The sequence below is a fragment of the Phaseolus vulgaris genome, chromosome 11 (assembly GCF_000499845.2).
Source record: "Phaseolus vulgaris cultivar G19833 chromosome 11, P. vulgaris v2.0, whole genome shotgun sequence".
In the NCBI taxonomy this organism is placed as follows: Eukaryota; Viridiplantae; Streptophyta; class Magnoliopsida; order Fabales; family Fabaceae; genus Phaseolus; species Phaseolus vulgaris.
In genome coordinates this window covers 53,406,276-53,432,818 of record NC_023749.2, presented here as the reverse complement: position 1 = coordinate 53,432,818, position 26,543 = coordinate 53,406,276, and the positions used below count along the sequence as shown (strand labels likewise).

Sequence of the window (26,543 nt, the reverse complement as noted above, 5' to 3'; positions counted from 1 at the left end):
ACCAATTGTTGCATGAGAGAAGGGAATATATGAAAGGATCAAACGTTGAACACTCTGTAAACAAAAAAGCATATAAATTACCAAAAAAACTATTCAAAAACAGAATTGGAACAAATGAAGTCCCATAAATTATTGGATGAAAAAGATAACATCTTTATCCAAACTAAGAAAATGATTCAAAAGCACAAAGGATTGTTTTGAAATCGTGGTTCTGATGAAGAAAGAATCACGCTTTAAAAATTAAACTGTTGAGAAAAAAGTTGTATCATTTGTTCTAAAGAAACAAAACAGCACAATTTTAGAAAATATATGTAATATACTAATTTAATATAATAATCTAAAGAAGTATATACTTTGAAAAAAAAAACTTTTGTTAAGACTCAGTAAGCTGTACGGAAGAAGGATTGCAACGCCTTGTATAAAAAATAACAATAGCAAGACAATACATTTTTAAAAGATTTGAAAAATAACTGTTCATAAAAACAGTGACAAGTTACTCTTTTTTCAACACTATCCATGTACGCTTACTACATTACCAAACTTTTACACATGACTGTTCATTTAATGTTTTCCAAACATTAGAGTCATTTGGTTGCTTCGTCCTCATCACATCAATAATCTTACAGGAAACAACATTGAGACTGAAGCCAAAGAAAACACGGTGAAATTATGTGATCATGCAATCATGCCAAAACTCAAATGTCTCTCTTTTCTGGACACGATTAATTGTAAGATTGTTGGGTGTCAGGGAATTCATATTACAATCTACAGTATTTCAGAAATATAACGCAACAATACAACTAACTAACAATAAATGGCCAAAATTCCAGATATTGGGGGTCAAGAACATCACTCCATATGATTTGCATTCCTTCAATTCAAAAGGTGGTGGCATAGCAGGTTACTGGGGAGGCGGTGGTGGGGGCATAGACTGAGGGTATAGCATAGGTCGACCACCCTGATGCTGAGGTGGTGGTGGTGGACGCCAAACAGGTGGTGGCTGACTTCCCATTATTGATGGTGGTGGAAGAGGCCTGGGAGGAGCTTGTGGAGGTGGTGGCATCTGCTGCATACCAGGGTGTGGTGGCCTGAAGTGCTGAATTTGAGGTGGAGGAGGCATTGAAGGAGGTAACATTGTTTGACCGGGCTGTTGCTGATGCCATGTTGGTTGTCCAGGCATTGGCATAGGCTGGAATGCAGCAGCTTGAGGGGGTGGTGGACGAAGGGCAGGAATGGAACCCGGAGCGACCCCATTAGCGAAGGGACGGGGTGGCAGTGGAGCAACCCCATTAGCCTGAGGAACACTGGGAAGTGTTGGAGGTCCACTGGCAAATAAAGTATGAGGCCTGCTCTTCTGTGCAGTTGGATTACTTGCAGCCAAAACTCTTTCTGCACCACAGAAGAAATCTTAGCAGATAGTACAAGAAGGAACAATAGTCATGAATGAATCCAAAAGAAAGATAGAAGTAGTAGCATGAAAGGGCCTTACCTGCGGGGGTACCGTGCCGTTCACCCTTAGTATCTTTCTTATAAGCATATGACACTGTAATTTGACGATTGCAAAGATATTGTCCATTCATCGCCTATGAAATAGACAAATATTCAATATCAGTGGTGTGAAAATGCTTGCAGTAATTTTTATATTCTATTGTTACGTGTTTCGGATACCGAACAACAAAATTGAAATTGAACAATTTTAATACTTTTTTATACTGTTGAAATAAAAAATATGAGAAGACATGATAAATTCCGTGTGTTTTAGACCACAACTAAGCTACTCAATTTATATAGGAACCACAACAGACTACTCAATTTATAGAGAAGAAAACATAATTACAGAATATTCAATTACTCTATTTTAGGCTAATAACAAATATAGAATCAATTTAAGTGATCCAAATATAAACAGTTACTATATATCTATAGCATATCTACAAGATTCTAACACTCGTTTAATGCTGGAGCATAAAGGTCATATGCACAATGTTCGATATGCTTTGTCTTTCCAAATCATACTTTTAACACTTCCCCTCCAACTGTAGCATACGTATTGCATAAGTCAAGCTAGTTACAAGTTATCAACATAAGACCCCTTGACAAACTAAATACAGACAGTTTCACACATCCATTTGGTTGCATTAGAGATCAAGAACGTAGCAGCTTCTGAAGAGCAAAAGAATTGTTCGACATCAACTGGATAGTAAAAACTACTTGAGAATGCAGCAGTTGCTATTAGCAAAATTGGTTAGAGGGCACAGCAGCCGCCAAAGAGCAAACATGCTTAGAGCACATGATGATAATTGGAGAGAAAAAAAATTATGAAAGGGCACGAAAACTGCTGGAGAGCAAAACTACTTGTAAAGCACAGTGATTGAAGGGGCATTACAGCGTTTGAATATCAATACTTGCGGTCTTCTTTGACAAAAAACAGAAGGCCCTATAAGCTTCGCATAGTGGGATACAAAAAAGCTTTCATGCTTGTGGTCATGGCAATCCTGTCCGAGACAGATCAGAAGATCTCCCGAATTTATATTTCAGGAAGAACTACCACATCACCAAAAATGATGAATGGGGGTTTCTGGCTTAGGTTTGTGTAGCATTCTGTTACTTTGTGTTTTGCCCCCCCATGTTACACCAGAAAGTAAAAAAGAACATACTGTGTAATACAAATGTTAAAACAAAATTATCCAACTTCTAGTTTCACTGAATTCTTCCTAGTGTGTTGTGATTGTTCCCTGTTTCAGTCTCAAGATGCTGAAAAAAAAGTCTGTTGCTTTTCCCAATGTTATTCCCTCTTCTGCAGGTGGAAACTACATTTTTTTTTATTTTGATCAGTTTGAGTTAGAGAAGACAGGATATATTAGAAAGCTAGCATGGATGCAATGATGCCAACAAATCATTAAGCATTGATACGGAAGTCAGATACAACGATAAGAACCTTGAATTTTAATGGATTCAGTATGTACATTGCTATCTTTTTGTTTCCATTTGTTTAGGGTATGAAAAGTAAAAACAATTGTAAATATTTCTTTTTAGGTATTTCTGGCTCCTGTAGTACCTCCCATGAGATAAAAGCGACAAATCTCTCTAGGTACAGTCAAGCACTAGAGAAGGAAACCCTCCCAACATTTTTTTCTCTATACAAAATACAAGGAACAAATACAGAACCACATACTTATGGGCTTTGAGTACCTTCCGGTTAGAACAAGTTGGTCAGTGAGTCTAAGTTGATAAATGTTGACAACCCCTTATCCATATTTTTTATTAGCACTTGAGTGTTATATATTTTGGTTAGTTTGAATTAATGATCCACATGTGCTAGTAAGTATAAAAAAAGAACGAAAGGTTGGCCTTGCTATATTCATACAATTGATTAAAAAAGTAGATTGAAACATACCTCAATGGCAGAATCAGATGCCTCAAATGAATCATAGCTGATGAAGCCAAAACCACGGGAATTTCCAGTCTCGGGATCTCTCATGATCTGCAGCATAAAAGCCTCATATATAAGATCATATACATAATTTTGAGTAAATCAAATCCCTTCAAGTATTGAGGGTTGAGATGAGACAGCAAGAGGAGTATAATTTGCTTCGCAGTACATGATTTGAAATATGAGAATAAACCACATCCAATTACACATATGCACACAAAAATGGGACAGTTATCAGATAAAGAGTTGTTGAGAAAGAATTGCATAATGCAGCTCAATTGGGTGTTCTTCATCCAAAAGAGAAGTTATTAACACAATTCAAGCCGAAGGTCAAAAATGAATCTTCGTGCAACATTTTGAGTTGATTTCTTCAGAAATCATTTTAAATTAGGATACAAAATGTATGTTTCACAGAATTCTGACTACCATGGTCCAATGAGCATAGGGGAACAAAAATTATAAAACTATGCCCTTTGAGGATACACTGGGACAGCAAATTTATTTGGTCATACCACAAACAATCTTGGCATATACTGCCAACAAATGTGGAAATGCAGAAGTGTTTAAAGAGCAAAAGACTATAAACAGATGGGTATTTTTAATTGTCATTGGCTTGATACTAAACATTTTAAAACATACAAAATGGTAAATGCCAACAATGAGAAATAAGAAAACAGCAGAGCGTGAAAAGTATTAGCAACTACTACTAGCTGGACATTATGGAATTAGATATAAATAAAGATATTCAAAGAGTCAAACCTTCGGATTAGTAACAATAACTCCAAATGCACTGAAAGTATCGTACAAGAGCTTCTCATCTACATCCTGCAGCAACATTAGGAACATTCAATTTAAGTCTTGAACTAAGTGCATAATTGCATGAGCATGTTTAACACTTGCATAATTGGGTGACTTACAGGATCAAGATTGCCAATGAAAAGGTTTGCACCAACATCCAAGCTCTTTTTATCTTGGGATGCCTGGAACCAAAAAAATTGCAAATCAATCAAGTAGCACGTAAACTAAATATTTCTTTAGTCAAGTGACATGACATCAGTGTTGATACAGGACAGAAATATAGCAGAACTTGAACAGAATAAAACAACAAAGTATTAAACAGTACATAAAAAATAAGAGATTCAACCATAAGAATGATATCTAGGAATGCATAAAATATGGGTTGGTAAAATAAAAGATAAATAACTAAATTTTACTTAAAACGGTACTTAGCACACATGTCATTCTCCCATCCCCTGGGTGGAACAAGTATGAGCAGTTCAAGAAAAAAGACTTTAAAAGAGTGTCCATTTCAAGGCTATAAGCCTATAGTCTTTAGAAACAAGAGAATTAACATCCCTCCAGAAGTAGTAGTCAAGGAAACTCATAGCAATCATGAATCAATTAATGACGGCTCCATTTCATTAATAATTTCGACCACAAATGCCACACATATTAGTATGGAATAAAATACAACTTCAATTCAAAAGTGAACAAACAAATAAGAGAGTTCATACAAGTATTCCTATATTAACATTCTCATGCTTATAATATACCACACAAACAAATGAGAGCAAAAGTGACAGTACAAGCTTCTCAAGCAAATACCTTATTCACACGGATCGGTTTCCCATAAAGCTTGATCATGTTAAGAACCTTAATGGCCTGCAATAGAAGAAAAGCGGTAGCAAATAGCCAAAAATTAGCAAACAGAAGCTACTCCATTTTGGAGAAGCGAATTCCAAATGATATAGCACTTACATAGTCAGCATCTTCTTCACTCCGGAATTCAACAAACCCATAACCCTGATGTTGGTTGGTCACTCTGTCCTTCGGGACATAGACATTAACTAAAAAAAAACAAAGAAAAGTGAACACCTTTAAACCTAAAACCAAGAAAATGAAGAAATCAAATCATGTATATCTGGTGATGAAACAATAACAATAGAACATACCCACTGGACCCGCCTGAACGAACAACTCCCACAATAACTCCTCACTTATCTGGAGCACAAGGAGAAAAGGTATAAACCCTAGAAGAAGTGATAATTGGTTAAGTGAGTGAAGAAAGTGCAAAAGGGGAAGGTTAGTTACCTGAGGGTCGAGATTGCCGACATAAGCAGTGGCATCTTGATTCCTCTCAGCAGCATGCTGGCCGAGCAAATTGGCCCCCACACCTGGTGCAATTCGAGTCGTCATGATGGAACAACCCTTCTGTCTGAATAGATAACAGTTACAATAAGTTGATGAATGAATATGAAGGGTTCAAGTGAAGTAAAAACTAATGACAAATTATCAAACAGGTTATGTGCAAAAAAGTTGTAGTTACAGTCACAGTTAGAAAGAAAGAAACCTTGCGAAAGAAGAGAGCAGAGAGAACCCAACTGTGAGAAGGCTCAACTCTGAAATGAATGAACCGCGAATGCTTGCCAAGAGTGTATTAGGGACACCTCTGCAGTTTTCTTTTTCAACTTCTTGTTTTCTTCTTTCAAATACTATTTATTAGATTATTTTAGCCTAATTCAACTTCAAATTTAACATATTTATTCAATGTTTTGTTAAAGATCATGTAACCATAATTTTTTTCTCATGATAATACAAAAATATTATTAAAATTATAAAAAGTGATGTTTATAAAAATATTATGGATAGTTCTTTTTTATTTTGAATAGTTATATTTGTTCTAAAAAAATATTTATAAAACTTAAAAGATAAAATAATAAAGATTTGTATGTAAAAAAATAATTAGTTTTTATTAATATAGATAGATAAATTGTTCTTACAACTTATTATAAGCTTTTATTATTGTGAGGTAGTTAACTGAGTTTAAAAAAATAATAACAAAATTTAAAAAAGGTAAAATTGTAAGGATTTATATAAAGAAATTGACTATAAAGAGAATTCATTTAATTAATGGTACAGATAAATCTATCTGAAAATAACAATTAGATCACAATTTTATGTGTAAATAAATAAATTGAATTTGATGTTTGAAAGTATTAACTATGGTTTACTAAATATTGCAAATTGTTGTACTAATCAGCCATTGATTGAAATAAGTACATGCAGAATGAATTATATATTATGAGAGTAAAATACAATTGTTTTAATTATTTATTATGTCCATATGAATACGCATAAAAGAAATTTTCAAAAATTAGTTCAACTCTTTATGTCCATGTGAATACGCATAAAAAATATTTTTATGTATATATTACTAGATAAACTTAGTCTAAAAAAATGTAGTGATAATGTAAAAGATAATTATAGTATAATCTACCATTGTTATATACCGAAGAATTGAATATTATTGTAATAGTTATCCTTTTTTTTACAGCACTTTGTAATAACAAGTTAAAATTCCATATTAGTTTAATATATAAATTTTAGATGAATAATAAATTCCAGTTAACTTAAAAATTTAAAATATTTTTATTTAGTTAAAACATTTTCTCAAGATAATAACTAAATTCAAATGAAAATTAATTTTATAGCTAAAAAGGAGAAAGAAAGAAAATTTCAGAAGGGAAAATTTTTTTGTGTTGTTGAAGAATAGCTTATAAAGACCTATGAGAATGATTGGTATAAGCAAATTATATACTTTTCCTAGCAATAACATTTTACAAATATAGAAATCTTGAATTGTTTTTTAAAAATGTTTTACACATCTTTTCGTTATAGAAAGACGATGGCTAAACTTTATTTACAAAAAACAATTTTTGTTTTAATAAAAAATAAGATAGAATTCTAAGATAATTGAATGTGACTAATAAGTGCTTTAGTGAAATGTGACATTATTGTTTAATTTACCCAGATATTCATTACTACCAGAAATTATAATACACTAAATCTAAAGCCAAAACTCAATTCAAAAAACTGGCAAATTGAAAGAGCTCCAAAAACAAGTTATATCTTTAACCAAAATTGAAATTTTGAAACATAATACAAAAACAAGAAAAACTACAATCTTTAACCATCATCTGACTCTTCATGCTTTCAATCGACCATAAAACTTTTGTTTCTCCTGGGTGGTCTGGAATCGGCCATGTCCAAACTTGGATGAGGTGTCTATGAACTTGAGTTTGATCTCTTCAAGTGCCACACGAGATGTCTGTTTGAGAAGGGACTGACGAAGAGTGACAACCCTTTTCTTGGGACCAACACAGCATCCCTTCACCATAATGTAATCATCCTTCACAACACCATAGTGTGGGAATCCACCCATTGGAGTAATATCCTTCTCAGTCCTGTCAAATTCAGTGATGGCAGAATGTGACTCTTCACCAGTTTTGGCAACTTTGTAGATCTTTTTGTTCAGCTCAGTTCGATGATGGTAACCATTCTGACCTGCCCTGGCAACAGTGAATGAAACACGAGCAGGGTGCCAGGCACCTATGCAAGCAACCTTCCTCAGACCTCTGTGAGTCTTGCGAGGGAGACGAGTAACTCCCCAACGAGTCACAACACCTTCGTAACCCTTACCCTTAGTCACACCAATCACATCAATCATCTCATCTTTTTGAAAAACAGCATCCACTGGGATTTGCTTCTCAAAGAAGCTGTATGCGTAGTCCACCTTTTGTGCTATTGTTCCACCATTAACTTGGATCTCCATCAAATGTGCTTTCTTCTGTTTCAGACCCTTCAACTTCCTTATCTGAAGTAAAAAATAAAAACCATTACATTTCAATAATACTCAGAATAACTAGTAAATCTGGTGACAATAAAACAATATCATGCAACATTATTATGCAAAAATAAAAATAAACTAAGAAACACAGATTTATTATGTCAAACTTAAATTCCAATTTTATGACTTAATTTACCTGGGTATGAGCCAGAACACGAATGACAGTAGAATACTTCTTCAATTTCTCAAGCTGAGTTTCAATATCTTTCTTTCCTTCCTCTGTTTCATACTTCTTTGTATATTTGGTAAAAGCCTTCTTTTTGGATTTGCACCAATTCTTGTAAAATCGTCTCTTGATTTCTTCACTCAGATGCTGGGCCCAAACAGTATTGAGTGTGCGCAGGCCGCGTGGGGTCTTCACATACCCCACCACTCCCACAACTACCAACGGAGGAGTTTCAATGATTGTGACAGCTTCACATGTCTCCTTCTTATGAAGTTCTACAACAGCAAAAAAAGCACAAGGCAACCATTAGCATAAAAGACATACTAGTAAAAAAAATAATTCCCCAAAATGTATGCAAATGGTGATATTAAAAAGAATGATAAATCAAATAAAAAATGTGCCTTGTCTTAAAACAGGAATCCAATATTGATATTTTTAATTAACTAGTTGACCATGGAATAATAAAAGGGAAACAATTCAATACAACAATAGATTCCCTTCCCACATTCATGGAATAAACAAAAAAACATGCTTACTTGATCCAGGTTTCTCAACCTCTCTAACAATGTGGGTCATTCCAGCCTTGTAGCCCACAAAGGCAGTCAGCCTGCATGGTTGGCTGGGATTGTCTTTTGGGAAAGACTTCACTGCATTATCAAATACAAGGCATGTCACAAGAAGTATCAATAATACTGACATATGTGTTACATGCAGCAATTATCAACAGTTATAGCACATACAAGTGCTCACCTTGAACAGTATGTTTTAGAGAGATGATGCATCATCTATCTATCATTGATAATAATACTAAATTTTAAAAATAAAGGATAATAGACAAACATAGACAATCTAACAAATTTTCAATAAAATTATAAAAAAAATCACAAAACCAAAACTTAAAAACATATGAATTGAAAATATATTCTCCCAAAAGGAATAAAATCGAAACTAGTTGCAATCCTAAAATAACGTGAATTTTTATTGTACTCTCTGGATTTAAGGTATCTGTTCACAATATGTTAAATTCACATTGGAGATATCATTTCGGGTAATTGTTCACATGTTAAATTCACATCGATTCTACAACACGTAAAATAAAATCTTATCGTTTGAATTGTATGAAAATAATTTCACATTTTTTATTACTATCTATTTTCTTATAGAATAAAATAATTCAAAAACAAATCACGATTTCAAAATCAATTTTGCCCAAAATCATTTCCTTCAAAATTCAACATTGTAAATATTAAACCAAACGTTCAAAAACATCAATAGCATGTGAAAAATACCTCACTCTCCTACCAAATTAAACAAGTTAAATAGAAAAAACGGTTCAATCTACACGTGCCATACATAAATCAGAGTATCATCAAATTCCCATAGCGATGAAGAAATGCTTCCAAACCAAAGGCCTATGGCAAAATGCATGCCAATTCTCGAGCTCATTAGTTTTCCATCCCAAAACCTTTGAAAGGAATTTGGTAAGAAGAGCCGTTTCTGAGACTCCAGCCTTGATTGATCGCTTTTTTACGGAAGCAATTTTGTTCAATCATCACAAGGAAATGACAATAAACTGTTTATACGAGCACAAAAACCAAAAAACTCTTTTACCGCCAAAATATTAGTTTCAAACACTACTAGTTAATTCAGATCTGAAAATTCCTTTGCTACATCGATTAAATCTCACAGTAAACGAAAGTAACAAAAAATATTCAGTAAATCACCCTTTCCACGATGACGAGAAGCTCGCTTCCTTGGGAGAAAGCCGAGGGAACCGTGCCTAGGGTGCTCGAACTTCCGATGCGACATCGTTTGCAAATTGAACTGTTGAATTAACTCAAAACATAAGCACTAATCAATGAAAACGAAACAATAAAAAGGAAAAAGTAGCTGCAAGATCCATTGTGAACGAATAGATAAAAGAAAATGGTTGTTTTTACATACCAGCAGCTCTACAACGATAGAGAGATAGAGAAGAAATGGTGAATTAGGGTTTTTGCGAATACTCTTCACTATATATAACCTCTCAAGGCGCCGCAATGCCACATTCAACCCTAAACAACAGGGCTTCGGATCCCAAAACAAGGCTTTTGGACTATTGGGCTCTTCCTCAAACGACCCAAAACTAGGTTGCTTCTTCCTGCACCCCATGTTTTCTTCTGTCACCCCATAAATTTCAAAAGTTCCATTATTACCCTTCAGAAAAAGTTAAAAACATTCACATTGACGTGGAGGTGTTGTGGCAGTTGTTGTTTGCTGAGTGAAGAGAGTGTGAGTATTTGTGGTGTTGATGTTTATGTTGGCGGTGGGCGTGATGGATTGTGATGGTAATTGTGATTGGTGATTTGTTGTGGTGATTTTTCATGGATTTTTCAGGTGAGTTTTTGTGTTTTGTTCATAAGCGATTAAGATGTGTATTATGGTTTGGATAGTTCGGTACATTTTTTTATTACATAATACATAATCGTATTATATAACAATTGTCACTAATTTGGAACTTCTACTCGAATTTGGATTAACATACCGAATACTGAATTATGTAATGAGTAATGCATTTATTTATTTTGAATTCTGATAGAAGTTTTAAATTACCGAATACATAGGCACTTGTTTGTATAATATACTTATGGATTATGTAATATTGTGTAGTACTTTGGATCTGGTGAATGTAATTTTGAGTAGTACTTTGGATCTAGTGAGGAAGTTGATGTGAATGGTATGACTTTCGAATTATCCAAACTGTTATGGATTATTCCATCCGTAAGGTTTTTGTTTTATAGAAAATTACCTTATGAATTATCCCATCCAGAATACTTTTTTTATCAAAAATTACCTTATAGATAATCTAATCCATGAGACTAATAGTACAGTCCATTTTTTTAATGGCATAATTCTTTAGATTTTAATGACATTATTGACATTATAATAAAATGATAATTTACGTTTTATTAATGATTGTTGAACTATGGATGAATTGTTTACCAAAAAAAAAAAATCCGATGAAGTAGATATGATATCCGGTATGGAAGACCGTGAGTTTTGTGGTTTAACATAAATAGGTTAAAGAGGACTATGTTAGCCATTTTACAACGGATGTGGTGAAAAACATTTAATTTCATTCGTGTATAATATATTATAATTTTAAGAAGTGATGTACTAATTATGTTGTAAAAATAATTTGTGTAAGCGTTTTCTTCGCGATAAGACTTACTTGAATGGGTTTGTATGGTTGATAATGCACTTTGTTTTGTTGTTGTCATTACTAGGTATGATACAACAAATTGAAAACAGGGGAGAAAGACATATGTGTTGTTAGGTTGTGAAAGGAGGAAGGTATAAAAAGTACAAGAATCATTTAGAGGTTATGTAACATGTACTGGAAAATGTCATTGTCTCTTTAAATTGTTAGTTAAACCTGTTGGAAAAGGTGAATGTTGGGTACTTAAGGTAAACCTGTAACATGATTTGTATGATACATTAGTTGATCATCTATATGTCGACAGATTAGAAGCAAATGAACAATTCATCCTTGTTGATATGACTAAAAGCATAGTTAAGCCAGCTAATATGTTACGTACTTTGAAAGAGAATAACGAGAATCACGTAACAACAATAAAACAAGTATACAGTGCAAGATACTTATAAAAAAAATCAGACCAAAAACTGAATTACAACAATTAATAATTAATAATGTTGTTAGACCGTGGCTATAACTATATCGATTGCAATATGTGTTATGAGTCTTCGGACATTTTAAGATTACAATATTGTTTAACTATGGTTAATGATTAACCTATGATTTATTTTATTACTTCAATTTATTATGTATTTAATATTTTGAATGATATTTTGTGTTTTTCACTAGCTGGGTTTATAGATGATGATACAGTTTTTACTTATATAAACATCGATAGTTTTTTATCTATACTTTTTAGTAATAAAAGTATAACTTTTCTGAAAAATTGACATCAAAAGTGAAACTATAATTGTGAATAGTGGCTAGACATCATCATCACCCACTTTGTCCCAGCAAAAGCAATTCCATATTTTGGTGTAAAATATTCCACACACTATACAAAATCCATGTCACTTTTATATAATACAAAGTGATTCCCACTACACATCACATCACAACATAGATTCAATCACTGCTACCTTTATGTAAATCAATGTAGCTTTAATTTCTCAAAGATTTATACCATTATGTAAATCAATAACTACACCTTTTACCTTTAATACATAGCATGATACAGTGTTCTCAAATATGCATAACAAAAGATTCAACTGTTATTATCATGTTAAAATTGTTGACCCTTTTTGTTTTCAACATGTTGCATGTGTCTGTTCACCACAGCCTGAAAAACAGACCAAAATCAGTATTCAAACCTTAATATGAACAACAAAGAGAAGAGGGTTGAAAAAAAATCTGCAAAATTGATACATGAAAACAGTAGTGAAAGATACCCATGTCCTTCCATCATCCAAGTAACAAACTGTGGAGAAGTGAACTTGAAAAGGGCTTGAGCTGCATGAATACCAGGGTGCTTTATCTGCATATTTGTTACATTCTTCTGAAGATCAAAAGGGCAAGTGTCACAAATTTTTTGTTTTGGGACAGAATTGAAGATTCTACACATTGAAATGGACAAAACTTATATGCAATTCTTTAGATGCTTTTTCTGCTGCTCTCTTATTCAATGGTGAATCCAAAATTTTTTTCAGAAAGAAAAAGAAAATGATCTATGATATTTTCACAGAAGAAAAATATTTCAAGCTTTTACAAAATACATAATCTCATTAGTCTTAATTTTTGTCTCTGTTTAGGACTATGTTTCTGTTTTGAAATATTACTTTTTGTGTCAGAAAAAGTGTAAATATTAGAAGTTGAAATGATAAAATTATTTTCAAATTGATCCTCTGTTACATTATTAAGAAATAAACTTTAAGCCTAACTCAACCTCATAAAACCAGCTTATAAGATGAGATTTGCACTCACTTATATACAGTGAAATATTCTTTTCTCTAGTCGATGTGTCATCTCCAACATATATCTTTTTACATTCATTTAAGAAAATTGTTCTATGAGGGCAAAAGCAAATTATTAACCATGTTGGAGTAAAACAAATTGTCTTGTGGGGACAATGGCCTCCAAAGTCACTATGAGCTTTCATGTAAATGTTTCTTCTATGAACTATTTAGGTGAAACTTTGAGAACAACATTGAAAGAACATAAGAAACTGCATCTAAGTCTTGTCTCAATTGAATTCTGAAGAAATGAAGATGGAGAAAAGACATACTGATAGGGGCCAAAATTTAAATTCAATATAAGGTTGATAGTTGACTAGCATTTTTGATGCCATTCTGCTAGCTGTGTGCAACACCCTTACGCGTGGAATTCTTTTCTTCTCATATCTAACAAAAGATGAAGTCACAAAACTTCAATCAAATTATCTGCATATCAGTTTCACTTAACAACAAATTTAGGAGTTGTAAGAGAATGTGATGCTCTTCACATTTAGGTGGTATCAAAAGGGAGAGCCATTTTCTGTTTAAGAGAATAACAAATGACATAATTCAGATGAAAACAAAAGAAAAGACAAATATGATACCTTCTAAGGGCTGAGATAACTTCAGACTCATCAGGATCATGTCTAGCAATCTTGTCAAGCTCAAGTATCAATTGGTAACAATCCTGAAAATGCATTGCAACAAAAGAAGGGAAATTAAGAGGATAAACCTTTATACATTTCATACCTTTGATTCCTTGTTTTATTCCTGAAAAGGTTAGCTACTTAGGTATGGCTACAGTTTTATAGAGGAATGAAACTGAAAATAAGACACATTAATGAACAAAAATAAAGAATTTAGTTATAACTTAATGCTTATCCATGAAGCACTATATATGTTAATGCTGCAAGAACTGTGTATTCTGAAGGAAATACATTTCATTTTGGATGTTCAATATTACAGATGATCAACCTCTATTGCCATGCAACCCCCTTGACCAAGATTTGGTTGCATTGGATGAGCTGCATCACCCAGCAAAGTCACTCTATCAATTCCCCAAGTGTTGATCATGTCTCTGTCATATATATCCCTCTGCAGAATCATATTCTCTGGTGTTTCTGATATCAGTGCAATCACTTCATTGCACCAATTACCAAAGAGATTCAAAAGTCTCTTTTTCTTACCTCCTGAAACTTGGACAGATGAATTTGTTTCAAATTTTCAACTACCATAGCTATTGATACACACAACATAGGGTAAACATACCTTCTGGGAAAGAGTCATTTAAAGGAGGTTCCCCATGGAAAGCATACCATTGCATCTTTCCATGGCCAACATCTGAAGCAACAAAGTACTGGTTCATGCCCAAGAACACCCGATACCTTCAAGTAATCACCAAATCAGAAACTTTAAGCAGTAGAATAGCTTATTAACATTGTACTAACATTTTTTTTATGAGTAAGAGAGAAAATATATACATATGAACCACTTCAGGAGTGATCCACCCATATACAAAAGACTAAATCTACCGTATAACACAACACCTTCCAAACAACTACATGTCAAACCCCGCCCAACTAACAGAAACACACGTTGTCTTAACATGTTATTTGAGAATGAAGTCCCTACCCAATTGTATCAATATATGGGGGCACATAACTTGTTAATCCACTATAGCATGTGAAACCTGAGTAATTTGCTTCTTTCAGCCCAAAGAGTTTCGAACGAACCTAAGAAAAAAAAAACAGAATAGATTGAATGGAAAAAGCAAGGAAAATAAGGAACTGACATGAAAATAAAACTGGAAGGGAAGGGTGGTATATTTTACTTCTGACCATATTCCATCTGCTCCTATTAAAATATCACCATCATGTTGCTCTCCATTTTCAAGGATCACTCTAACCTGATGTGAGTGGAAAAATTGTTAAAAATCAGAAAAACACCAACATAACATAAGTCTTAAGCAATCAGAAACTAGTTGTTCAGAGAAACTCAAACCTTGGTTGGCTCCTGAATAAAATCCACAACTTTACTTTTGTTTCTAAGTATGTTTGAGCCCACTGCATTGACTAATATATCTTGCAGTGTCATTCTACATATGACTAGGGTAAGAGGAAGCCTTTTTCTTGAAGCAGGAGTCAAAAGATCAAACAAACCGAACCTGAAATGGAAAAAGGAAAAAGTAAAGAGAGTGACAATAACACAGAATTTGTATACCAAACCACCTAAAACCTTCTGAGATGGTCATAAGCAATATATAGAAAATAAAATTGCAATGATCTAAGATCTTGCAAAAGACTTTTCAACTACAAGCCTTCAGATGGCTCAGTTAACATAATAACTAACATGTCCCCATAATTCATGTACTACAGTGCAGTAGTTTCTTTCAATCTCATTCAAACACTTACTGACTAGAATGAAAAATGCTACTAACAATCTTTTGAATGTTTTACTCTTGACCAAAACTTATTGGAAATCACAAGATTTTGTGGATTCTACTTCTTATGTAATCAGTATCTGTCCTGGTTTTGTAGTTTCCAATAAATTTTAACCAATAGTAGAGGGTGGTGTGCTAGAAGGAGTGTGTTAGAGAGTGTATTTCTAGCACTCCTCAATTTAAATAGTATATGATATAGGACAAAACTTAGAGTTCTTAAGGAGCTTTTGGTATTATTCTCCTATTAGAATTGGAGTTTCACATAGCTAATCAGAGTAATCTTTTAGTACATGCATACCTTTATAACATTCATTACTAAGATGAAACTACAAACAACAGTATCTAAGTTTTGTCAAGTATTATATAGTGTATACCATTTTTTTTTATATAAAAGTTTTCATGTGTTAGGCATCATTATGTAACTTGATATCTTAGCTAAAGATAGCTGAGATATAAAGATAGCTGAGATATCAAGTAACAACTTATTATTAAAAAAATGAAAAAACATGATAAATAATAAATAACAAGAATACCAATTAGAGACAAGAACATGATGAAACATAACAAGAAAATACCACTCTCCAGAGAGACCATCAGCAAGGCCATTAGTCCTATTGGCAGTGACACAGCCAGCCTCCATTATCTGCCATGCAACACTCTGATCAATGGCTTCCAACACAGCAAGGGCACTGCTCAAGAGCTGAATTGGACCTCTGTGCCTACCTTCCCCTCTAACAGCACTCAAATCCTTCTCAAACACCTTCACTTCATACCCTTTGTGCTTTGCAGCAAGAGCCAAAACAAGGCCACCAATGCCCCCACCAGCCACCAACACTCTCAGCTTCCTCTTCTCTTCCTCCAAATTTGGAAGAACCATCCCCTTCCCACCTTTAACTCTCACTGAACACCTTCTCTCATTCAATCTCTCACTGGGGTATCCATATCTATATCTACTGGAACCATGGTACTGAACCTGACTAGTACTAGTGCATGAACACAGAATCTGCACAGAAGCCATTGATCAGTGATGGATTGGAAGAATTCAATAACAGATGGTTGTGTGAGTGGAATTTCTGAGACTTGGAAGAACATGAACAGTATCTTCTTCTGCTTCAATTCAACAAAGTACTCTATTAACAGCCATAGTGCGCTTTGCAAGTGCTCTTTTTGGAGCTCACAAAAATTAGCCAAACTTCAACACTTGTCCAATACAAACGAAATAAGTGGAATTCTGTGAATCATAAACTATTTTCCTAATTAGTCTCTCTTCATAAAAACTTTTAAATGCTTCTTTAACATCACATTTTAATACAATGATTAGTATCAATAAGTACTTTAATTTTATGATATTTCATCAGTAACTGGGGTCATGTTAAATGATTTTTCTTTAGGAGAAATTAATTACTCAGTTTTAAGTAAAAAAAAATCACAATAATGATATTAATTATTTCTTTAAATTTATTTAATATATTACCTTTTGATAATAACTGGTAATGTTACCAGTGTTTGGAGTTATCATAAACATTATTATTTTTTAAAAACTATTATTACTATTATTAAACTTGTAATAAAAATAAGGATAAATAGTTAGACCGAGTAAGTAATTGATATATTTTCGTTTTAATTCAATTCATAGAATTAAAGACATGTGTATTTATTAATTGTCAGATTATTGTTTATTAAGTAAAAATTAATGTTAAGATACAATTAACCTTAAATATAATTATTATAACTTTTAATATTTTAAATTTATTGAGAAAAAATAAAGGATAGAAGGTAACCTTCAAGTTTACTTAATTATTTTTTTCTTACAATAAAAACACATGATAAATATTAAAGATCAGATACGTCTTTAGTTACTCTTTAACAATTAACGGAGTTAAAATTAATAAAATTAAAAAATTTGTATTAAAATTATCTTTTTTATTGTACTACAAGAAATATATCAATATTTATTATAATAAATCCATTAAGATGATAATAATGATGTTATGCTCATCATAATATAATATTCTATAACGGTTAATGAGAATTGTTTAGTTTTTATGATTTAAAAAATCTATTTATAATTAATAGTCATCATAAAAAATTAAAAATATTTTTATTGTATACTATAATAGTTTAATAAAATTAAAATAAATTTTGTAACTGTTTTTTATATACTTTTTATAAATTTAATTTTTTATGTTTCATAATAATTTTGTATTATAACAGTAATTATATCAAAATATTTATTTGTAATAATACTAAAAATATTGATAAAAATAACCATAATAATATTGTTGTTGTTAAAAAATATAGAAAGTGATTGTATTAAATAGATAATTATATATGGAAAATTTCTATGAATTATTAGTAGCTAATATATTAATATTTTAATTTAAAAGTGAATAAGTAAATAAAGTATTTCAAATCCAGCAGAATCGAAAAGGAAAAAACTCCATTCTTCTTTTCTTTTAGGCAATTGCTTCCTGCACCCAATCAATTTTGATTTGCACCCAATAAAAATTTTAAAATCCCATTCTATCCTTTTTCACACATTTACTTACGGATTTCAATATTCAGAAGTTATTTTTATACCTTCCAGATTTTGAAATCCAGAAGGTTATTTTCATATTTCATTTAAGCTTCTGGATGGTCATATCCAGAAGTGAGTTATGAGTTTCGGATTTTTGTATCCAGAATGGTGTACTGTAAATGGTGTTGAGGACTGAGATCTGGAACTCATTTATATTTGCTTACGGATCTTGATATCCGAAAGGTCATTTATGCTATCCAAATAAGCTTCCGGATGGTGAAATCCGAAAGTCACATATTAGTTCTGGATTTGTATATCCAGAACTTTGTAATTTGACTTACGGATATAAATATCCGGAAGGCAAAAGTTTAAAATTATTAAGGGCAAAATGGACATTTCATGTGAGTGTGTTGGGTGCAGGTTTGAATTGATATGGTGCAGGGAGAATCAGCCCTTCTTTAACGTGATTAGTTTCTTCTTGGACGTGTTTGGGTCCAATGACGTCTTGGGGTTTGGCTTATATGTAGGGGACTCTTTCTTCCTACACCTCCATACCTTCTTGTGTCACCCTCATACTAAATATGAAAATACCATTTTATCCTTTTTTTTCACCCCCTTAGATTTGAAATGATAAGCCTATGGATTATGTAATCCAGAATTTATCCGGATTACATAATCCGGAAGTCAATTTCATATTTAGAAAAGACTTTCGGATTATGTAATCCGGAAGCTAATAACACATATGAAAAAAAGCTTCTGGATTACATAATCCGGAAGCTAATCACAAAAGACTTCCGGATTACATAATCCAAAAGCTAATTCTGAATCTAGAAAAAGACTTCCGGATTATGTAATCCAGAATATTGAAAAGGGTATTTTTGGAATAAGAAAAATTTATGGGGGTGGCACAAGAAGGTATGGAGGTGAAGGAAGAAGCAGTCTATGTAGGGTGTTGCATTTTTTACCCCATCATTCTAAAGTTGCACTCTGTGATAAAATGATAAACTTGTCCTAAAAAATTATTCTAAAATATATTTTTTTATGAGGAATATATATTTTGTATTATAGAATCTGAAATATAGCATTTTGGAAGATATTTTTATATTTAAAAATATATTTTTCTGAAATGTATTTTGTTTAAAAAAAACTTAGAATAAAGAAATTAAGTATATATTAATATACTAAAGTCTAAGAGTGTGCAAGAACAAAGTCCTATACAAAATAAAATGAATTCTTAACATTTGTGTAAACACTTCCATCCAATTAACATAATATGAAGATCATAACTTAGCATTCACACAATTGGTATGAGACAACCATCATGCAATTTCACATGCACCAATTTTCATAATATAATGTAATTGGTAAGTAGCTGAGAATATAAATGTAACTAAAACATACATTAGAAAATACTTAACAAAATGTGAATCTTACACATGTCCTATACATATAAACGTGCTAGGTATCTTATCTCAAATAATAAACTTTTTAGTTGATCTAGACATTCAAGAATGTAGCTTATTCATCTCATCTCAAATAATGAACTTTTTAGTTGGTCTAAACATTCAACAATGTAGCTTATTCATCTAGTCACTATCCAATTTCTTTAAACAAGTCCATTGTGACAAGTAGTCATGAATTTTCCGATTCTCAATAGTGCAACTATCAATAACTACAATGACCAAGCTTGACATCAATAACATCATGTATGTGAGGGAGAATATCAGGATGAAATTGATCGAACATTAATATTGCTTTAATCATCAAGAGGACCATCGTTTTCCACCTTTCTTTCCTTCACTTCTATGTAGAAGAACTATCTATGATTTATTGAATTAATAACATCACCATACTCAAAATATGATGGATCAAGCTTAGTAAATTTCACCAATCTAATTGGTCGACTTTATCTCCACCAAACAAGTCGTGCCAACGCATGTATTAATTTTATAAAAATACTTTACTTAAATAAATGACAATACTATAAAAAGAAATAATATTATTAACTCTAACCCTTCAATATGAAATCAAACGTTAAATTAACAAGATCCAATGCAATAATGACGATGGCAATGTTCAATGGGTCCAAGTGGATTCAACCAATTGAGATCTTTAGAGTTTTAGAAAGAGAAAATAGATAATTAAAGCCGTTAATGTAAATATGATGACTAGTTTGACCTACTTAAAATACTCCTAGAAAACGTCATTAAACACATTAGGAACCATAGGTCAATTAGAAACAAACAAGAAAAGAGGATGTGTAAACTTGAAAAATGGACACCGATTTGACACATCAAATACAAGAATTTATACACTACCACACATTAATCACTAGTGAGATAGAATTATACAAGTATCAGCTGGTCCTAGCTCAACTTTCAAACTGAAATAAATAATTATTACCAAACTACAATATTTGCCATCCTAGATAATGCCTAATCCACAAGAGCCATGCCTACAGCTATAAACTGTTAGAGAGGGTAATAATCTTTATGTCATAATACAAGAGTAATACACCCTTTTCCAGAATTGTGCACCATATTGCCTCCTCTGCTCATTGTACAAAGTAACAGGTCTTCTTCATCACTCTCGATCCATTGATTGAGCATGTGAGAAATGATGGCCAGCCCCATCTGTATAAGCATAACAACATTGGTTTGATAAAAGATACGGATTTCTTAATTAGTCACTCTGTTTTAGTTTGAATAGCACAGAATGTGATAAAATGCATTTTCATTTTTTATTGACATTACTTATTATTATTATTGTTTGCAACCATCCCAAGAAACATCAATAAAAAATGTGTGATCCAAAATGGCGGAAAAATTGGGTGTAGTATGTCATACTTTCATTTCTACGCTACATCATATACTCGTATGGCACATGGAAAGTATAGAAGTTTGAAATGAAAATCACCAACAGATGTAGAACAATTGAAGTTTGAAGTGAAATGTGCGTACAAATCCAGCAATAAATTGAGCACTCCTATAACCCTTCCTATTTTTTTCATGTAGCTCATAAATCCAATAAACATGTGTGTGTATATTTGTTAACATCTGTTACAGCCACTACAACTCCTATATGTTGCTACATTTCCACTGCCCTTTGATAGGATAGGAGAAACCCCACATTTTTTTACCACAGGTCCATCTGCCCTTTTTCCAGCCATACTCACTCTTCTCTGGCCAAGACTCTCCACATTATGGCTGTTCAAGTTGAGTTTTTATAGCAGGTTCTTGGAAAATCCTTCTAGCTCTGTTCTATTTGAAGTGAAATGAGATGCCCAAATGTGATCTGTCTTGTTTAATAAAAAATTTGGTGGAAACTAAGACTTCTATTACAGAGACATCCGCATAGAACCCAATTATATGTCAGAATCACTAACAAGACAATAATTACTGGATGAATTCTCTCCCCCTTACCCTCCCAGCTTTTCTACCATTTTGTTTTTGCTTTCTACAGATTCTCCCTCTTTCCCACACTCCTTGCCACACGCCCTTTCCTCATAATTACAAACATGATCACAGGAATGCCAAGCACATTTATTATATTGGAAATTTATTCAACAAAGAAAAGGCACCTTTGACCTTAACATCACCATCCGGCTGTGATATACTTTCACGTTTGTACATGTTTTTCTTTTTTCTTGGAGGGAGGAGAGATATTTTTCCTGGTCTTCAAAAGCTCTATACGGAAGCTTGAAAAGAAATCATTAAAATAATTTAATCTAAACAGGCACTTCTCTGGTTATAGTAACTTAATGGATTTTCAGAGTATTGAAAGTTTACTACTGTTGTTCATTTGTTTATGGTACTAAATTTTAAAACTATTAGGATTATTAACAGTGTTTTTGCACATTTTTCTAAGTATTTTCATTCTACCAACTGTCTTTAGTGGAACAGCCACTCTATGATCTGCTATACAGCTGTCAGGAGTTGACTACTGTACACAGCTACCCACAAATATAATTACTAACATTTAGAGGGCTAATTAGGAAAAAATAAAAATCAGAAGTGTTGCAATGAGATACAGAAACTGAGATGTACCACTTTCACCATCAGAAAGATCATTAAGTCTTGCAATTGCATCAATAAGAGCCTGTTCATGATCCTGCAGTACATGAAATATAGATCAGGTATGTACACGCCAAATGCAAGAAATTCAAACAAGTCAATAACCTTAAGTACATGGAAAGAATAGCAGATAAATATAATTGTCCCCTTACCTTCAATACCTTCTTTGCTTTCTCAATTTCAAGGGGATCAGGATGATTTGCACTGAATACCCTCTCCACCTGTCGAGTTCACCGGAAATTTAACATATGCAATAAAGGATTGAAAACCAATAAATAACTCTAATGGGCTGTTGTGTATTATTAGAATGTGATGCAAAATAACTTATCTTGCATTAACTGTTCCATATTAGTTCAGTATTATTAGAATTAAAAAAAACTGCCTCTTTGAAATTATTCAAGAAAATAACTGATCGCAGCTATGTATTGGGTATATTTGTAATTAGGTAGAAGGTTTTGCAGTTTGCAGGTAGAGAATACCAAGGTAGTCAAAATTGAGATTACGGTAGGGTCCTAAAGACCTCAAGATCACAAATACAAATCTTTGTAAATCATGGTATGGTCAAGCAATTGGAATCCTAGAGGGGTCACAAGATAGTAAATTGTAAGATAACAACATAGATCGTAGATTCTATTCCTACATAATAGAAGTGTGTGTGTGTGTGTGTGTGTACCCATGCAAATAACTTAAATAATTAAGAAGAAAGTTACAACTGTGAGTGAAGGAGAAAAACATGAAACCAAGTGGTATGCTTCTGCATAGCTTAACTTTCTAGTATGAGCGAGCAATTGGACATGATGGGAAAAATCGTATGATTCCAAGTTTTTAATCACGATTTTGACTACACTGGAGAATACTCAATAGGAAACTTTCTGAGACAGCAAGTTAACTGCTATATTTCATGTGATCAGGGCTCAGCATGACACTCTATTGCTTTATCAATTGAAGCTATAAAAAAACAAACTATCTCAATCAAAGATTATTCTGACTAAACTGCTTTCTATTACCTCCTTGATTAGTGTATCTGTGTGAAGTATTTGTATATCATCGGGTGCCTTCTTTCCTATGCCATTTTGTGATAACAAAAAATCCTTTCTTGATTGCCCCTTTGTAGCTCCCCTACCTCTTCCACCTCCAGGAACACCATCTCGTCCAACAGACCTATTCATCCCATGACCAGAGCCCCCAAAACCCCCACGATGATTGATTCCCGGATCTTCACCAACCCACTGAATATCTTCAGGAGATATCTGCAGTTAAAATACTGCATCTGAATTAGCAAAAAACAATATATCATTAACAAGTGTTAAACATGTCAATAGCAAGACTCTAATTTTTAAAACCATATTCCAGATTGTATTAAACATTCATGAAAATAGGACAATCAACTGTTCCATCTTACCAAAAATCACAGAAACACAATAGGGAATTAAATGAAGGTTAAAAAAATCAAAACAAGGGGTTTCTGTTCATACAATGTCAGTGTTGTACTAATTAGGTGTATTGAATACAAGTTACATACTAAATTTTGCTTTCTATTTGGGTTTTGTCAAGTTTTTTAAACCTAGAGCAGCCAACCACCATCTTTTACTCTTTAACTGTCACTAAAGAGGACCACGTAGCAGCCACAATAGCCAGGAATAAAAGTACAAAAAAAATGATAAAAAACACATCAAAAAATGTAACATACATCATCCATCTTACATTAAGGGTTATAAAATTGAAGTACCAAAAACAAGTGTTAAAAAGAATAATCCAATAGGCAGATTAAACGAGTTATCACCAGAGGAGGACAGATATACCTCTGAAAGATTAACCCATTCCCATGTTTCATTTGCACTCCCCATGTCATAGACCAGATTGTGACGTCCCTGAAAAAGTTAGGAACAAAAGTGAACACTTAAGCAACATATTAATGGAAAAAAAATTCCTAAGTAATTCAGGTTTGTGAATACATCAGCTGGATTGTAGTTTGTGATAACAGCTTCATAAAAATTATTATCGTCAGGCCATCTTGTCCGCACTCTCCTACCAACCAAAGAGTCAAATGATGCTCCCTCTGCATGCTCACCAGTGACAGCTCTATTAGGCACTTGAGCCCTTCCACCCGGTCCAGTGGAAGGATACTGCTTCATCGAAGAGACACCAGGTAATATTTGACCCTGCAAATGAAAGAACAAAACACAATAATCTTTCGGAACCTAGCTCGGTGAACATATATAAACAAAAAAGAGCACTAAATTCTATATAAAACCAACTTACTGGTTTGTGTTTCTTTCCCTTTGATCCAGGAACAGATCCTCGTTTTGCTGCAGAAGAAGATGGTTGGTGGGGCGCAGTAACTGGTTGGGGGTGAAATGGAGGAGAAGGCCCGGCGAAAGATCGTGATGGTACAGATGGTGCAATCTTCTGCTTCTTGCGAGAAGCAGAGACCGTGGGACTGGGAACTGAGTCATGAAGACCTTGACCAGTACTAAGTACACCAGGCTGATGGCCTCCTGTCTGTCTCCACTCCCTGGTGTCATTATCCAGAAAAGCATTTATTGACACAAAACAATAACAGCGCATGTGTGGAAATTCATGACAAACTACAAAATAGAACAACAAAAACCGTGCTCCAATATTTAATCAGACCTTATCCTCCGGATCACATCATCTGCATTAACTCGACCAAGAAGTTCCCTGTGCTCCTCATTTGACAATCTCAGTTCTTTTCTCAGCTCTGTAATCAAACTTTCTTTCTCCTGCAAAATTAAAAGTGTCAGGTATGCATAAAAGTCACTTAAACCTAATAGAAATTTCAAAAACATTATATTTGAGTAAACAAACAAAAAAGCATACCCAAGTAATGGCGTCGGCTTGAGCTTTAAAGGCTCTTAGAACTGAACTGTAAGCTTCTTGCTCAAGCTGATGAATTTGGGTCTCCATATCAATTTCCCCATACATCCTAGGGTACGGAATTGAACCAACAGCAGATCTTCCATTCCCGGCAAGACGCCCCCCTCCTCCTCCTCCTCCACCACCTCCTCCTCCTCCTCCCCTGGAAATTCTATTTTGATGAGTTGGTGGAAGATCATCATCAGTTCCTGCAATCATCACAACCAAGTAAAGCAACATAACAACCAAGTCCAAACCTTAAACACAGGAATCAAATATCAACACGCCCATATTCGTCAGCACTTTCAGAAAGTTAAACCCATCCACAGGAAACACACTGCAATGCAACCACTACTTCTCTCTGCATAAGAACTCGCAGCAGTAACCCCAACCACACAGCACAAGACACAACCAGCACATAAAAAAACCAACCAGACGCTGTTGCTTTGCTTGGGTGAGACCAATTACAGACTACAAAGAATCCACCAACTTCCCACCATGTACAAATCATCCCAAATTCGAAAACACGAATGCCAGCACTCGTTTGGCCCATTAAGAACCTCGTTAACATAGCACATAACCCCCAAACTTAAATTCAACGTTGGTCAATATCACAGTAAACCACTCACAAGAACATAACCCATTCAAAGAGAAGCCCACGAAGATCTTGACTCGAAGCACAGACAGTATCTTTTCGTTTCTCAATTAAACCCCACCCTCCCCCCAAAATTAGGTCACACGAGTAAACGAGCAAGAACCAAAAGCAAGACCGTATCCCAGTAGCGATTAATCAAGGAAAACCAAACAGAAACAAAAATCGTCAAACGAATCGATACCATAACTCGTTGCGGCTCCGAAACTCGAGTTATTTTGTCCGTAGGAGCTCCGATTCGGAAAAAAAAAACTAGCGGAGATTGAAGAAGAAGAGAAAAAGAGAAACCCTAACCCTAACCCTAAAAAGAGAAGAGAGAACAAAGAGAGAGAGAAAGAGATTACCGCTACTGTCGTAGGGTTCGTAGTCCATAGCCAGCTTGCAGATCGGAGCAATTCGGTGGAGCGATTGAGATTGGAAGAGAAGAAGGCAACAAAAACAAAAAAGGTTGGGTTTGTGAGTCGGAGAAAATGAATGAGTGTTTGAGATCGCGGCGGGTCGACTCGGACTCCGACTCGGACACTCTCAGCCACCGTCACACTACGCAAAATTACAAAATACCCTCTCACTCCAATGCAACACAATAATCATATATTATTATTTTCAAAATATCTACTATTTAAAAAAATTATTAATAATAGGTTAATTAAGTGTTAACTACTTTATAAATTAACATCACGATATTTGATAATT

The 26,543-nt window shown here is 33.6% G+C and overlaps 4 protein-coding genes across 16 annotated transcripts; all 4 read right to left on the bottom strand.

Annotated features, from left to right (window-relative positions):
- Positions 1-642: 642 nt before the first annotated feature.
- On the bottom strand, positions 643-5,960 carry LOC137818422 (uncharacterized). Its single transcript, XM_068621857.1, has 10 exons — positions 5,784-5,960; positions 5,525-5,648; positions 5,386-5,434; positions 5,192-5,280; positions 5,039-5,095; positions 4,351-4,413; positions 4,193-4,258; positions 3,398-3,484; positions 1,490-1,583; positions 643-1,389 (listed from the first exon to the last, which is right to left on the bottom strand). The coding sequence occupies exons 2-10, from the start codon at positions 5,627-5,629 to the stop codon at positions 902-904; spliced, it is 1,098 nt and encodes a 365-aa protein (XP_068477958.1). The 5' UTR covers positions 5,630-5,648; positions 5,784-5,960; the 3' UTR covers positions 643-901.
- A 1,321-nt stretch (positions 5,961-7,281) lies between these two features.
- Positions 7,282-10,248, bottom strand: LOC137820109 (large ribosomal subunit protein uL3). Its single transcript, XM_068623937.1, has 5 exons — positions 10,231-10,248; positions 10,011-10,110; positions 8,823-8,933; positions 8,257-8,561; positions 7,282-8,087 (listed from the first exon to the last, which is right to left on the bottom strand). The coding sequence occupies exons 2-5, from the start codon at positions 10,093-10,095 to the stop codon at positions 7,419-7,421; spliced, it is 1,170 nt and encodes a 389-aa protein (XP_068480038.1). The 5' UTR covers positions 10,096-10,110; positions 10,231-10,248; the 3' UTR covers positions 7,282-7,418.
- Positions 10,249-12,357: 2,109 nt separating this feature from the next.
- LOC137839330 (zeaxanthin epoxidase, chloroplastic-like) lies at positions 12,358-16,945 on the bottom strand. Of its 9 annotated transcripts, none has more exons than XM_068605484.1 (10): positions 16,306-16,945; positions 15,292-15,454; positions 15,122-15,196; positions 14,923-15,023; positions 14,560-14,675; positions 14,266-14,477; positions 13,896-13,978; positions 13,584-13,698; positions 12,751-12,854; positions 12,358-12,641 (listed from the first exon to the last, which is right to left on the bottom strand). In XM_068605484.1, the coding sequence occupies exons 1-10, from the start codon at positions 16,746-16,748 to the stop codon at positions 12,632-12,634; spliced, it is 1,422 nt and encodes a 473-aa protein (XP_068461585.1). In that variant the 5' UTR covers positions 16,749-16,945; the 3' UTR covers positions 12,358-12,631. The 9 variants fall into 9 exon arrangements, with proteins under 9 accessions (XP_068461585.1, XP_068504566.1, XP_068504639.1 ...); XM_068648465.1 differs by having other exon boundaries at positions 12,751-12,857; positions 14,266-14,486; positions 16,306-16,942; XM_068648538.1 differs by having other exon boundaries at positions 12,751-12,857; positions 14,266-14,480; positions 16,306-16,942.
- Positions 16,946-20,509: 3,564 nt separating this feature from the next.
- On the bottom strand, positions 20,510-26,452 carry LOC137812272 (protein EMSY-LIKE 3-like). 5 transcript variants are annotated; one of them, XR_011081256.1, is made up of 11 exons: positions 26,195-26,452; positions 25,163-25,407; positions 24,956-25,065; positions 24,584-24,836; positions 24,277-24,483; positions 24,124-24,192; positions 23,329-23,571; positions 22,474-22,542; positions 22,295-22,358; positions 21,829-21,945; positions 20,510-20,881 (listed from the first exon to the last, which is right to left on the bottom strand). XR_011081256.1 is itself a non-coding variant. In XM_068614232.1 (11 exons), exons 1-10 carry the CDS (start codon positions 26,220-26,222, stop codon positions 21,867-21,869), a joined length of 1,356 nt encoding a protein of 451 aa, XP_068470333.1. In that variant the 5' UTR covers positions 26,223-26,452; the 3' UTR covers positions 20,510-20,881; positions 21,829-21,866. The 5 variants fall into 5 exon arrangements, 3 of the variants coding, with proteins under 3 accessions (XP_068470333.1, XP_068470408.1, XP_068470485.1); XR_011081258.1 differs by having other exon boundaries at positions 21,836-21,945; XM_068614232.1 differs by having other exon boundaries at positions 21,829-21,934.
- Between the last annotated feature and the right edge of the window lie 91 nt (positions 26,453-26,543).